The 14,249-nt window shown below is 54.6% G+C and overlaps 1 protein-coding gene across 1 annotated transcript; it reads left to right on the top strand.

Annotated features, from left to right (window-relative positions):
- The first annotated feature begins 2,291 nt into the window (after window positions 1-2,291).
- si:dkey-119m7.4 (uncharacterized protein LOC560629 homolog) lies at window positions 2,292-12,124 on the top strand. The gene is made up of 10 exons (XM_060042177.1): window positions 2,292-2,646; window positions 3,306-3,409; window positions 3,514-3,668; window positions 4,941-5,109; window positions 8,579-8,702; window positions 9,259-9,353; window positions 9,438-9,655; window positions 10,433-10,541; window positions 11,452-11,668; window positions 11,756-12,124. Exons 1-10 carry the CDS (start codon window positions 2,329-2,331, stop codon window positions 11,804-11,806), a joined length of 1,560 nt encoding a protein of 519 aa, XP_059898160.1. The 5' UTR covers window positions 2,292-2,328; the 3' UTR covers window positions 11,807-12,124.
- The last annotated feature ends 2,125 nt before the right edge of the window (window positions 12,125-14,249 follow it).

Genomic DNA, 14,249 nt, shown 5'->3' with positions numbered 1-14,249 from the left:
CACACACACACACACACACACACACAGACCACAGTGGGACACTAAGGTGTCCTATGTCTCCTCTTGAAACACCTCCCACTGCTCCCGGATATTTATCTTCTCCCTCCCCCCACTCTCGCTCCCCCTCTCTCCCTCCCCCTCTCTCTCTTTCCCTCCCCCCTCTCTGTCTCCCACCTCTCTCTCCCGCCTCTCGCTCTCCAACCTTTCTCTCCCTCTATCTCCCCCCTCTCTCTCTCTCCTCTCTCTCTCTGTCTCTCTCCCCTCTCTCTCTCTCTCTCTCTCTCTCTCTCTCTCTCCAACTCTAAGCCTTATGCCTCATACCTACTCTCTCTGTGATGAAACTAGACGTTACTCGACATGCAGCTCCCCTCCATCCCACAGGGGGCAGCCTTGAGCCTCTGTGATGGTGACTAAAGCCATAAACGAGCCGTATACAAGGCAGAACAACGCACCGGTGAATGCTGAGTTCATCACTCTTGTCCCTAATAGAGAGTCAATACATAACCCATTATATATGCACAGTAGTAGACATTTTCAGCAGGCATTGTCTAAGGAGATTGTATTATGTTTACCATTGTATAGACCAGGGGTTCTCAACTTGTCTCACTCTGGGAGGGACCCACATTTTCCCATGGTCATTAAGTCGCGACCCACTTTTATAGTCCTTCAAAACAAGCAAATGCATATTTAAGAAGGCTTTGAAAACTCATGTCTTTAACATAAATGTACTCATATTTATTCAGCAAAGTGTATTTCAGAGCACCAGAGAACCATGACAACTGCGTACAGAAGTGAATGAAATAAGTATCAAACATGAAGTAACAAAATGGAGACCAACAAAATTAGATATTTGACTTCTATCTCTGCATTCAAAGCACATTCAGAAGAACCTGAGGAGGACCGTGCAACAGCATGCAGACAAAAGTGAATATCAAATTGCACAAAATAAAGACCCACAAAACAAACAATGTCTTTTCACTGCATTCAGGCAACATTAATAAGAAACTGAGGAGTACCATGACATGTGAATAAAATAATCAAAAGTGCACAAAGTAATTATGGCCACAAAATTATATATTTCACTTCTATGTAGGCCTATTCAGAAATAATAAGGAACTTAGGAGGACCATTACAACTGCATGGACAAAATTATCATAAAATCAAAAATAATTAAAGATCTGCAAAACAAGATCAGTTCACCTAACCTGTCATTTGGGGAATCAGTGAGACAGCTGGCCATGTCGTTTATTCTTGATGAGAGTTTAAAAGTCTGGGAGGACAGTAGATCGCAAATCCGCATTTTAAATACACCGGGTCATATGTACGCTTCGCCATCGCAACACAAACTTAAAGTGAGCGTCAATGAAATGGCAGTTGCCATGGCTACCGCGCCTAGGTGGCTGCACATGTCTAACGCATGCTTTTTAAGAATAAATCATTTTTCAAAATAAAAGTGTCAAAAATGACAAAACATCAGATGCGCATTCAATATTATCTACTTATTTTGGGGACCCACCAGTTGAGAACCACTGGTATAGACAATAGCATACCGTTCATCCTCTTTATTTGCCTAGGAATGTTTTCACACTTAACTGGCTGCACAAGACAGACCTGCTTCCCTATGGCTGTGGTGAGAGGGTAGGTCACGCTAGCCACCTCACACCACAGCTCGGTGACACCGGCCACAGCTCGGTGACATCGGCCACAGCTCGGTGACACCGGCCACAGCTCGGTGACATCGGCCACAGCTCGGTGACATCGGCCACAGCTCGGTGACACCGGCCACAGCTCGGTGACATCGGCCACAGCTCGGTGACATCGACCACAGCCTGGTGACACCGGCCACAGCTCGGTGACACCGGCCACAGCCTGGTGACACCGGCCACAGCTCGGTGACATCGACCACAGCCTGGTGACACCGGCCACAGCTCGGTGACACCGGCCACAGCCTGGTGACACCGGCCACAGCTCGGTGACATCGGCCACAGCTCGGTGACATCGGCCACAGCTCGGTGACATCGACCACAGCTCGGTGACACCGGCCACAGCTCGGTGACATCGACCACAGCTCGGTGACATCGGCCACAGCTCGGTGACATCGGCCACAGCTCGGTGACATCGGCCACAGCTCGGTGACATCGACCACAGCCTGGTGACACCGGCCACAGCTCGGTGACACCGGCCACAGCTCGGTGACACCGGCCACAGCCTGGTGACACCGGCCACAGCTCGGTGACATCGACCACAGCTCGGTGACATCGGCCACAGCTCGGTGACATCGGCCACAGCTCGGTGACATCGGCCTCGGCCCGCAGGCGAGCAGCAGTCATGGACTTCGAGGAGATCCTCTCCCAGATCGGCGGCTTCGGCCGCTTCCAGAAGCTCCTGTACGTCTGGATCTGTCTCCCTCAGGTGTTCCTGGCGTTCAACCAGCTGGCCTCCATCTTCACCGGGGCCACGCCGCCCCACATCTGCCTCTCCGCCCCCCCGGCCCGGCGGGGGGGCCCCAACTCCACCAGCCTCCTCCTCCTCCTGCACCGCGGGGAGGCGCAGGCCTGCCCCGACCGGCGCAACGGCAGCAACCACAGCTGCCCTGGAGGCTGGCAGTACGACACCAGCGTGTTCAGCAGCACCGTGGTGACCGAGGTGAGTCGGGGCGCTGGGACGGGCTCCGGTGTGTGAGGTGTGTGTGTCTGTGTGACGAGAGAGAGCGAGGGGTACGGGGCTGGAACGGGTTCAGGTGTGTGAGGTGTGTGTGTGACGAGAGAGAGGGGTACGGGGCTGGGTCTGGTTCAGGTGTGTGAGGTGTGTGTGTGACGAGAGAGAGGGGTACGGGGCTGGGTCTGGCTCCGGTGTGTGAGGTGTGTGTGTCTGTGTGACGAGAGAGAGCGAGGGGTACGGGGCTGGAACGGGTTCAGGTGTGTGAGGTGTGTGTGTGACGAGAGAGAGGGGTACGGGGCTGGGTCTGGCTCAGGTGTGTGAGGTGTGTGTGTCTGTGTGACGAGAGAGAGCGAGGGGTACGGGGCTGGAACGGGTTCCGGTGTGTGAGGTGTGTGTGTGTCTGTGTGACGAGAGAGAGCGAGGGGTACGGGGCTGGGACGGGTTCAGGTGTGTGAGGTGTGTGTGTGACGAGAGCGAGGGGTACGGGGCTGGGTCTGGTTCAGGTGTGTGAGGTGTGTGTGTGACGAGAGAGAGGGGTACGGGGCTGGGTCTGGCTCCGGTGTGTGAGGTGTGTGTGTCTGTGTGACGAGAGCGAGCGAGGGGTACGGGGTCGGTGTGTCATGCTGTTCTCCGTCCTCCGGCAGTGGGACCTGGTGTGTGACCGCGCCCGGACCAACAGCGTACTCTCCTCCCTCTACATGGCCGGTCTCCTGGTCGGGGCCATGGGCTTCGGCTACCTGTCGGACAGGTCAGTCCCCCGCCCCAGGTTCAAATGTCCTGCTCTGCTGTGAACACGTCGCATCACGAGTCACACTGGACCGGCGGCGTTGTCTAAAGCGGCTTTCGGCGCAGGTACGGCCGGAAGCCGGTGATGCTGATCGGCCTGGCCTTCCAGGCGGTGTTTGGCGTGGGAGCGGCGCTGGCTCCGAACCTCTACGTCTACGCTCTGCTGCGCTTCCTGGTGGGATCGGGGGTCTCCGCCACGCTCATCAACGCCTTCGTCCTCGGTCAGACTGGCGACAGTAACGTAACCCTCATGGTGGAGGGGTTCCCTCCCCTCCTGGGTTGAGCGGTTTGTGAGCGGTTGCGTGTGGGTGTTGATGAATGCTCAGGTTTGCCTGAGGATCTGTGTGTGAAAGCTATAGGTGCAGCTGTCAGCAATGCATGCATACAGAACAGGTGAGCTGTAGGAATGTTGTTCGATGCTTTGTCTGCATCATGTGCACTACTTGTTGAAGTTTTTATATTATGTTTTACTATGTAGTAGTTTATGTTTGAAAGTACTATGAAGATGTGTTGGTCTGGTGTGGTGGGGTATGATGTGGTTGTGGTCTGGTCTGGTCTGAACCAGTCTGGTCTGAACCGGTCTGCTCTGATGAGTCGTGGTCTGCTCTGATGAGTCGTGGTCTGCTCTGATGAGTCGTGGTCTGCTCGGATGAGTCGTGGTCTGCTCTGATGAGTCGTGGTCTGCTCTGATGAGTCGTGGTCTGCTCTGATGAGTCGTGGTCTGCTCTGATGAGTCGTGGTCTGCTCTGATGAGTCGTGGTCTGGTCTGATGAGTCGTGGTGTGCTCTGATGCGTCGTGGTGTGGTCTGGTTTGAACCGGTCTGCTCTGATGAGTCGTGGTCTGCTCTGATGAGTCGTGGTCTGCTCTGATGAGTCGTGGTGTGGTCTGATGAGTCGTGGTGTGGTCTGATGAGTCGTGGTGTGGTCTGATGAGTCGTGGTCTGGTCTGATGAGTCGTGGTGTGGTCTGATGAGTCGTGGTGTGGTCTGATGAGTCGTGGTCTGCTCTGATGAGTCGTGGTCTGCTCTGATGAGTCGTGGTCTGCTCTGATGAGTCGTGGTCTGCTCTGATGAGTCGTGGTCTGGTCTGATGAGTCGTGGTGTGCTCTGATGCGTCGTGGTGTGGTCTGGTTTGAACCGGTCTGCTCTGATGAGTCGTGGTCTGCTCTGATGAGTCGTGGTCTGCTCTGATGAGTCGTGGTGTGGTCTGATGAGTCGTGGTGTGGTCTGATGAGTCGTGGTGTGGTCTGATGAGTCGTGGTCTGGTCTGATGAGTCGTGGTGTGGTCTGATGCGTTGTGGTTGGGGTCTGGTCTGATGTATTGTGGTGTGGTCTGGTTTGAACCGGTCTGGTCTGATGTATTGTGGTGTGGTCTGATGAGTCGTGGTCTGCTCTGAACCGGTCTGGTCTGATGTATTGTGGTCTGGTCTGATGCGTTGTGGTTGGGGTCTGGTCTGATGCGTTGTGGTGTGGTGCCACACGGCGTGTGTTCAGGCACCGAGTGGACCGGGCCCAAGCGCCGCATGCTGGCGGGGCTCACGACGGACTACTGCTTCGGCCTGGGCTACGTCCTGCTGGCGCCCGCCGCCTACCTGCTGCGGGACTGGCGCCACCTGCAGCTCGCCATCGCCGCCCCCTGCTTCCTGTTCGTCTCCTACCTCTGGTGAGCTCACAGCGAGGGGATAGTGAGTGGGAAGGAATCGGTAATGAGTAGCGATTAGGTTATAATAAAGTGATGATGAGGTGATGATAAGTAGTGACTAGGTTATTATGAGGTGATAATGAAGTGATGAGGAATTGATGATAATTAGTGATTAGGTGATAATAAAGTGATTATGCGCTGATGATGAGGTGATGATGATGAGGTTATAAAGAGGTGAAGATAAGGTGATAATGAGGTGAAATTAGATGAAGATGAGGTGATGATGAGGTTAAATTAGATGAAGATGAGGTGATGATGTGGTGATGAAGATGAGGTGATGATGAGGTGATGAAGATGAGGTGATGATGAGGTGATGATGAGGGGATAATGAGGATATATTGGGGTGATAATGAAGTGATGATGAGGTGATACTGAGGTAATGCTGAAGATGTATTGGGGTGATATTTTGGGGTTGATACTGAGGTGATAATGAGGGGGTGATAATGAGGTGCTAATGAGGATATATTCAGTTGATAATGAGGTGATGATGAAGTGATGATGATGAGTTGATCATGGTGGTTGAGGTACTAATGATGTAACGATTGTTGTTGCGGTGATAATGAGTTGATCATGGGGTTGGAGGTGATGATGAGTTGATCATGGGGTTGGAGGTGATCATGAGGTGATCATGGGGTTGAAGGTGATAATGAGGTGATCATGGGGTTGGAGGTGATCATGGGGTTGGAGGTGATGATGAGTTGATCATGGGGTTGGAGGTGATCATGAGGTGATCATGGGGTTGAAGGTGATAATGAGGTGATCATGGGGTTGAAGGTGATAATGAGGTGATCATGGGGTTGGAGGTGATCATGGGGGTGGAGGTGATCATGGGGTTGGAGGTGATGATGAGTTGATCATGGGGTTGGAGGTGATGATGAGTTGATCATGGGGTTGGAGGTGATCATGAGGTGATCATGGGGTTGGAGGTGATAATGAGTTGATCATGGGGTTGGAGGTGATAATGAGGTGATCATGGGGTTGGAGGTGATAATGAGGTGATCATGGGGTTGGAGGTGATAATGAGGTGATCATGGGGTTGGAGGTGATAATGAGGTGATCATGGGGTTGGAGGTGATAATGAGGTGATCATGGGGTTGGAGGTGATAATGAGGTGATCATGGGGTTGGAGGTGATAATGAGGTGATCATGGGGTTGGAGGTGATAATGAGGTGATCATGGGGTTGGAGGTGATGATGAGTTGATCATGGGGTTGGAGGTGATAATGAGGTGATCATGGGGTTGGAGGTGATCATGAGGTGATCATGGGGTTGGAGGTGATAATGAGGTGATCATGGGGTTGGAGGTGATAATGAGGTGATCATGGGGTGGAGGTGTTGATGAGTTGATCATGGGGTGGAGGTGATCATGGGGTTGGGGGTGATCATGGGGTGGAGGTGATCATGGGGTGGAGGTGATCATGGGGTGGAGGTGATCATGGGGTGGAGGTGTTGATGAGTTGATCATGGGGTGGAGGTGATCATGGGGTGGAGGTGATCATGAGGTGGAGGTGATCATGGGGTGGAGGTGATCATGAGGTGGAGGTGATCATGGGGTGGAGGTGATCATGAGGTGGAGGTGATCATGGGGTGGAGGTGATCATGAGGTGGAGGTGATCATGGGGTGGAGGTGATCATGAGGTGGAGGTGATCATGGGGTGGAGGTGATCATGGGGTTGGTGGAGGTGATCATGGGGTGGAGGTGATCATGGGGTTGGTGGAGGTGATCATGGGGTGGAGGTGATCATGGGGTTGGTGGAGGTGATCATGGGGTGGAGGTGATCATGGGGTTGGTGGAGGTGATCATGGGGGTGGAGGTGATCATGGGGGTGGAGGTGATCATGAGGTGATCATGGGGGTGGAGGTGATCATGAGGTGGAGGTGATCATGGGGTGGAGGTGATCATGAGGTGGAGGTGATCATGGGGTGGAGGTGATCATGAGGTGGAGGTGATCATGGGGTGGAGGTGATCATGGGGTGGAGGTGATCATGAGGTGGAGGTGATCATGGGGGTGGAGGTGATCATGGGGTTGGGGGTGATCATGAGGTGGAGGTGATCATGAGGTGGAGGTGATCATGAGGTGGAGGTGATCATGGGGTGGAGGTGATCATGGGGTGGAGGTGATCATGGGGTGGAGGTGATCATGAGGTGGAGGTGATCATGGGGTTGGAGGTGATAATGAGTTGATCATGGGGTGGAGGTGATCATGAGGTGGAGGTGATCATGGGGGTGGAGGTGATCATGAGGTGGAGGTGATCATGGGGTTGGGGGTGATCATGAGGTGGAGGTGATCATGGGGTGGAGGTGATCATGGGGTGGAGGTGATCATGGGGTGGAGGTGATCATGGGGGTGGAGGTGATCATGGGGTGGAGGTGATCATGAGGTTGAGGAGACCATGGGGTGGAGGTGATCATGGGGTGGAGGTGATCATGAGGTGGAGGTGATCATGGGGTGGAGGTGATCATGGGGTTGGTGGAGGTGATCATGGGGTGGAGGTGATCATGGGGTGGAGGTGATCATGGGGTGGAGGTGATCATGAGGTGGAGGTGATCATGGGGTGGAGGTGATCATGAGGTGGAGGTGATCATGGGGTGGAGGTGATCATGGGGTGGAGGTGATCATGGGGTTGGTGGAGGTGATCATGGGGTGGAGGTGATCATGGGGTGGAGGTGATCATGGGGTGGAGGTGATCATGAGGTGGAGGTGATCATGGGGTGGAGGTGATCATGAGGTGGAGGTGATCATGGGGTGGAGGTGATCATGGGGTGGAGGTGATCATGGGGTTGGTGGAGGTGATCATGGGGTGGAGGTGATCATGGGGTTGGTGGAGGTGATCATGGGGTGGAGGTGATCATGGGGGTGGAGGTGATCATGGGGGTGGAGGTGATCATGGGGTGGAGGTGATCATGGGGGTGGAGGTGATCATGAGGTGATCATGGGGTGGAGGTGATCATGGGGTTGGGGGTGATCATGGGGTGGAGGTGATCATGGGGTTGGTGGAGGTGATCATGAGGTGGAGGTGATCATGGGGGTGGAGGTGATCATGGGGGTGGAGGTGATCATGAGGTGGAGGTGATCATGGGGTGGAGGTGATCATGGGGGTGGAGGTGATCATGAGGTGGAGGTGATCATGGGGGTGGAGGTGATCATGGGGTGGAGGTGATCATGAGGTGGAGGTGATCATGGGGTGGAGGTGATCATGGGGTGGAGGTGATCATGAGGTGGAGGTGATCATGGGGTGGAGGTGATCATGAGGTGGAGGTGATCATGGGGGTGGAGGTGATCATGGGGTGGAGGTGATCATGAGGTGATCATGGGGTTGGAGGTGATGATGAGTTGATCATGGGGTGGAGGTGATCATGAGGTGGAGGTGATCATGGGGTGGAGGTGATCATGGGGTGGAGGTGCTAACGGTATGCGTGATGTCCGCAGGGTCCTGCCCAGGTCGGCTCGCTGGCTGCTGGCCAACCAGAGGACAGAGGAGGCGGGCCTCCTGATCCGCCGGGCGGCCCGGCTAAACAGACAGCCCCTCCAGGAAGACCTCCTCACGCAGCAGGTCCCCCACGCTCACCAATACTGGAGTTATTGATCCCCCACGCTCACCAATACTAGAGTTATTGATCCCACGCCGCTCACCAATACTAGAGTTATTGATCCCACGCCGCTCACCAATACTAGAGTTATTGATCCCCGCCGCTCACCAATACTGGAGTTATTGATCCCCCACGCTCACCAATACTGGAGTTATTGATCCCCCACGCTCACCAATACTAGAGTTATTGATCCCACGCCGCTCACCAATACTAGAGTTATTGATCCCCGCCGCTCACCAATACTGGAGTTATTGATCCCCCGCCGCTCACCAATACTGGAGTTATTGATCCCCCGCCGCTCACCAATACTGGAGTTATTGATCCCCACACTGCTCACCAATACTCCAGTTATTGATCAACACACTGCTCACCAATACTCCAGTTATTGATCAACACACTGCTCACCAATACTCCAGTTATCGATCACCACACTGCTCACAGAGTCAGGGTTAGGGGTTGGGTGATAGGGGTTGGGGTTAGGGGTTGTTGTGCTGATGTCCAGCCTTCTGTGCTCTGCAGCTGTTGGACACTGTGGAGCGGAGGAGGCACACCCTGTTGGACCTGGTCAGGACCCCCGCGATGAGGAAACAGTCCCTCATCGTGTTCTACCTATGGTATGCTCACTTCTGCCTCTCTGACTCTGTCTGTCTGTCTGACTGACTGTCTGACTGACTGTCGGTTTAATGATCCGTCTCCAGGTTTGTGACTATCCTCATCTACTACGGCATGTCTTTCAACATCTCTGACTTTGGGGACAACCTGTACCTGGGCCACCTGCTGTTCGGTCTGGTGGAGGTCCCGGCTCGCACCATGGTCCTGTTCACCGTCAACCGCTCCAGAAGGCTGACCCAGGCCGGGGCCCTGGTGCTGGGGGGGCTGGCCTGCCTGGTCCTGGTCCTGGTCCCCCACAGTGAAGGTACCTCCCATCCACTGTGTCCCATACACTGAGGTCTGTTACAGTCGAGCAGCATTAGATAAATGGTAAACGGACTGCATTTATATTGCGCTATTCTAACCACTGGCCACTCAAACTGCTTCAGAGTATCCCCTCACATTCACCCGTTCATCCACACATCCACACACCGACGGCGGAGTCAACCCTCAGTTAGGGTGAGGGTGTCCTGCTCAGGGACACCTCGCCACCAGCGACCTTCCGGTCACCACCCAACCTGTCCACCTCCTGAGCCCCTCGCGGCCCATATATGCTGCTTCAAAGGTTCATGACGCTTCCCTCCTACTTTAGACCAGGGGCCAGATGGTCCAGTGGGCATGGTGTTGGTCCGATGGCCCCAGCCGAGATACCCCTCACCCCTGCCTTCAGATCTGGAACCCAGGTCACTTTGGGGGGGGCATCCGGGGGCTACTGGTTAAGGAGTTGGGCCGGTCACTGGAGGGTGGCCAGTTAGAATCCTGAGGTGTAAAAACAAAAAATGTGTCCTATGTCCTCATCCAGGGATGAGGTACCCTTGAGCAAGGCACCTCAGACCCCCGCCGTAGCCCCCCGGGCGCTGCGTGGCCGTAGCCCGGTGCCCTGGTGGGCCCCAGGGGGTCACAGCTCCCGGATCGGTCCAGAGCAGAGAAAGGATATCCCCAAAAATAAATAAATTAACAATAAAGGATAACTTAACTTTGGCTGAAAGTTTCGGCTTCGTTCCACTTTGTGTTGTTGAACCTTGACCTCTGTGACCCCAAGAGTTGACCCCTGTGCGGATGGCGATCGGCTTGGTGGGAAAGTTTGGGGCGACGGCGTCCTTCTCTGTGATCTACATCTACTCAGCTGAGATCTTCCCCACAGTCATAAGGTCGGTCCCGTTAGATGTTCCTATTTATCAGGATAGACCTGGACCTGTGTCTCAGGGTCTCTGTCTCTCAGGGTGGGTCTAAGGGTCTCAGGGTGGGTCTCTGGGTCTCAGGGTGGGTCTAAGGGTCTCAGGGTGGGTCTAAGGGTCTCAGGGTGGGTCTAAGGGTCTCAGGGTGGGTCTAAGGGTCTCAGGGTCTCAGGGTGGGTCTCAGGGTCTCAGGGTGGGTCTAAGGGTCTCAGGGTGGGTCTCAGGGTCTCAGGGTGGGTCTCTGGGTCTCAGGGTGGGTCTAAGGGTCTCAGGGTGGGTCTAAGGGTCTCAGGGTGGGTCTCTGTGTCTCAGGGTCTCTGTCTCTCAGGGTGGGTCTAAGGGTCTCAGGGTGGGTCTCAGGGTCTCAGGGTGGGTCTCTGGGTCTCAGGGTGGGTCTCAGGGTCTCAGGGTGGGTCTAAGGGTCTCAGGGTGGGTCTAAGGGTCTCAGGGTGTGTCTCTGTGTCTCAGGGTCTCAGGGTGGGTCTAAGGGTCTCAGGGTGGGTCTCAGGGTGGGTCTCTGGGTCTCAGGGTGGGTCTAAGGGTCTCAGGGTGGGTCTCAGGGTCTCAGGGTGGGTCTAAGGGTCTCAGGGTGGGTCTAAGGGTCTCAGGGTGTGTCTCTGTGTCTCAGGGTAGGTCTCTGGGTCTCAGGGTGGGTCTCAGGGTGGGTCTCAGGGTGGGTCTCTGGGTCTCAGGGTGGGTCTCTGGGTCTCAGGGTGGGTCTAAGGGTCTCAGGGTGGGTCCCTGTGTCTCAGGGTGGGTCTCTGGGTCTCAGGGTGGGTCTAAGGGTCTCAGGGTGGGTCTCAGGGTGTCTCTGGGTCTCAGGTGGGTCTCTGTGTCTGAGGATGGCTCTGTGTGTCTGAGGATGGCTCTGTGTGTGTCCCAGGCAGAATGGTATTGGGATGGGGTCCACGTGGGGTAGGCTGGGGGGGGTCCTGGCTCCCGTGGTGCACCTCCTGAAGGACTACCATGTGCACACTCCCATGATCCTCTTCGGTCTGAGCGCTCTGATTGGCTCTGGCCTCACCCTGCTGCTGCCCGAGACAGCCAATAAGCCCCTGCTTGAAACCATCGAAGAAGTGGAAGAGGGCCGCCGACCCAAGGTAGGCCCGGCTCTTTCTGATTGCTGATTGGCTACTGAGCAGACGGGTGGTTGAGTCGGCTGTTCTTCTCTCTGTTTGGCCATTGAGGAGGCGGATCCCGCCACGCCCCGCCCCCTAAGCTGCTCATCCGGCCTCTGATGACGTCATCCACCCAGGGAGGACCTGAGTGGGAGCACCAGCCCCCCGTGTCGGGCCCACTCTAACGTCTGAACCAGGGGTACCAGCAGCAGCGTACGGTGGGGTGGGAGTCAGGGCCTTCAGAACCCCACCAACGGCCGACCCCCAAACACTCATTTCATATTAGGTGCCGATGCAGACAACACAGCCACCATATGCGCTACTGCATGACATCCACAGCAGGACAGTTGGTCTTCAGCGACAACAACAGTGCACACTCACACCACTCTGCATTACCGCAGAGCTGGAGTAATGCAGCATCACCATCAGATCTGTCCTTATGTCCCACGCACACCACTCTGCATTACCGCAGAGCTGGAGTAATGCAGCATCACCATCAGATCTGTCCTTATGTCCCACGCACACCACTCTGCATTACCGCAGAGCTGGAGTAATGCAGCATCACCATCAGATCTGTCCTTATGTCCCACGCACACCACTCTGCATTACCGCAGAGCTGGAGTAATGCAGCATCACCATCAGATCTGTCCTTATGTCACTCCGCAACCAGACTGCACATCACACACATGACACAAGAACAAGGGTTCACAGTTATTGTTATTTTCACCGGATGCTTTCGCAACTTCAACGGATTCAGTTAAATGTATTATCCAATGGGAGGTGGCAGCTTCAGCGAAAGGCTAGCAATACTTTTAGTGCTGGCCCCGCCGGGCCATGTAACCTGGCTGGGAGGCGTTAGCTGAGCTCAGCCTTACAAAAAAAAACTGTTTTCCTTCTGGAATTATGGTGTAAGTACTGGAAAAAATAGGGAATTAAGATGCGTTCAGAAACAAATTAATATAATTTTGAAAAAAATTATAAATTATTTAGATTTTGACCAGCAGAGGGCCCTGCTGGCCCTGACGGCCACCACTGTGTACTAGTTCTGCTACAGCTGTATTGTAGTTCTGCTACAGCTGTATTGTAGTTCTGCTACAGCTGTATTGTAGTTCTGCTACAGTTGTATTGTAGTTCTGCTACAGCTGTATTGTAGTTCTGCTACAGCTGTATTGTAGTTCTGCTACAGCTGTATTGTAGTTCTGCTACAGCTGTATTGTAGTTGTGCTACAGTTGTATTGTAGTTCTGCTACAGCTGTATTGTAGTTCTGCTCCAGCTGTTTTGTAGTTCTGCTACAGCTGTTTTGTAGTTGTGCTACAGTTGTATTGTAGTTGCGAACGCATCATTTTGAACGCAGCCCAAACAAGGACACGAATATGGACCTGTATGTCTGTACTTTTTTTATTCAACCTTTGGTGCTGAGGTATTAATTCAGCCCAGATCAATTAGTTTGAAGCGTATTTCTCGAGCGTATCTCGAGGTGTGCCTAGTGAGCCTCCTTCGGATGCTGGTGTTCTCAGCCCGCTGGGGAACAGGGCCCCTGGCGGGCCGGCCCCCTGACCATGGGGCCCGTGTCCCAGAGACGATCTCCCCAAGGAACCTGGAGCCAGGAGCCTTCCCCTCAGCCCTCAGCTCCGCGTCCCCCGGTGGAGGGGAAGGGTCTCTGGGAACATCCTCACTGTACCGACAGCGATATGCTGTTCACTTCTTATGACTAATGTACTTGTAAGTCACCCGGGATAAAAGCGTCTGATAAATGCACTAAATGTAAATGTAATGTTACTCTGAGGTCCACCATCACCTGGGGGGCTCTCTGTAGGCCTACTGTCTCTGAGGTCCACCATCACCTGGGGGGGGCTCTCTGTAGGCCTACTGTCTCTGAGGTCCACCATCACCTGGGGGGGGCTCTCTGTAGGCCTACTGTCTCTGGTCCACCATCACCTGGGGGGGCTCCTGTAAGCCTACTGTCTCTGGTCCACCATCACCTCAGGGGCTCTCTGTAGGCCTACTGTCTCTGGTCCACCATCACCTCGGGGGCTCTCTGTAGGCCTACTGTCTCTGGTCCACCATCACCTCAGGGGCTCTCTGTAGGCCTACTGTCTCTGGTCCACCATCACCTGGGGGGGGCTCTCTGTAGGCCTACTGTCTCTGGTCCACCATCACCTGGGGGGGCTCCTGTAGGCCTACTGTCTCTGGTCCACCATCACCTGGGGGGGCTCCTGTAAGCCTACTGTCTCTGGTCCACCATCACCTCAGGGGCTCTCTGTAGGCCTACTGTCTCTGGTCCACCATCACCTCGGGGGCTCTCTGTAGGCCTACTGTCTCTGGTCCACCATCACCTCAGGGGCTCTCTGTAGGCCTACTGTCTCTGGTCCACCATCACCTGGGGGGGGCTCTCTGTAGGCCTACTGTCTCTGGTCCACCATCACCTGGGGGGGCTCCTGTAGGCCTACTGTCTCTGGTCCACCATCACCTGGGGGGGCTCCTGTAGGCCTACGGTCTCTGGTCCACCATCACCTCAGGGGCTCGCTGTAGGCCTACTGTCTCTGAGGTACACCGTCACCT

This window comes from Gadus macrocephalus, chromosome 21, assembly GCF_031168955.1.
Source record: "Gadus macrocephalus chromosome 21, ASM3116895v1".
In the NCBI taxonomy this organism is placed as follows: domain Eukaryota; kingdom Metazoa; phylum Chordata; class Actinopteri; order Gadiformes; family Gadidae; genus Gadus; species Gadus macrocephalus.
The sequence above is the reverse complement of the archived record's forward strand: the minus strand, read 5'-3'. Positions and strand labels throughout refer to the sequence as shown.

Coding starts and splice junctions, on each gene's coding strand:
- si:dkey-119m7.4 (XM_060042177.1), top strand. CDS start 2,329: ATGGACTTCGAGGAGATCCTCTCCCAGATCGGCGGCTTCGGCCGCTTC. Junction 2,647..3,305: donor GCAGCACCGTGGTGACCGAG/GTGAGTCGGGGC, acceptor GTCCTCCGGCAG/TGGGACCTGGTGTGTGACCG. Junction 11,669..11,755: donor AAGAGGGCCGCCGACCCAAG/GTAGGCCCGGCT, acceptor TTGGCCATTGAG/GAGGCGGATCCCGCCACGCC.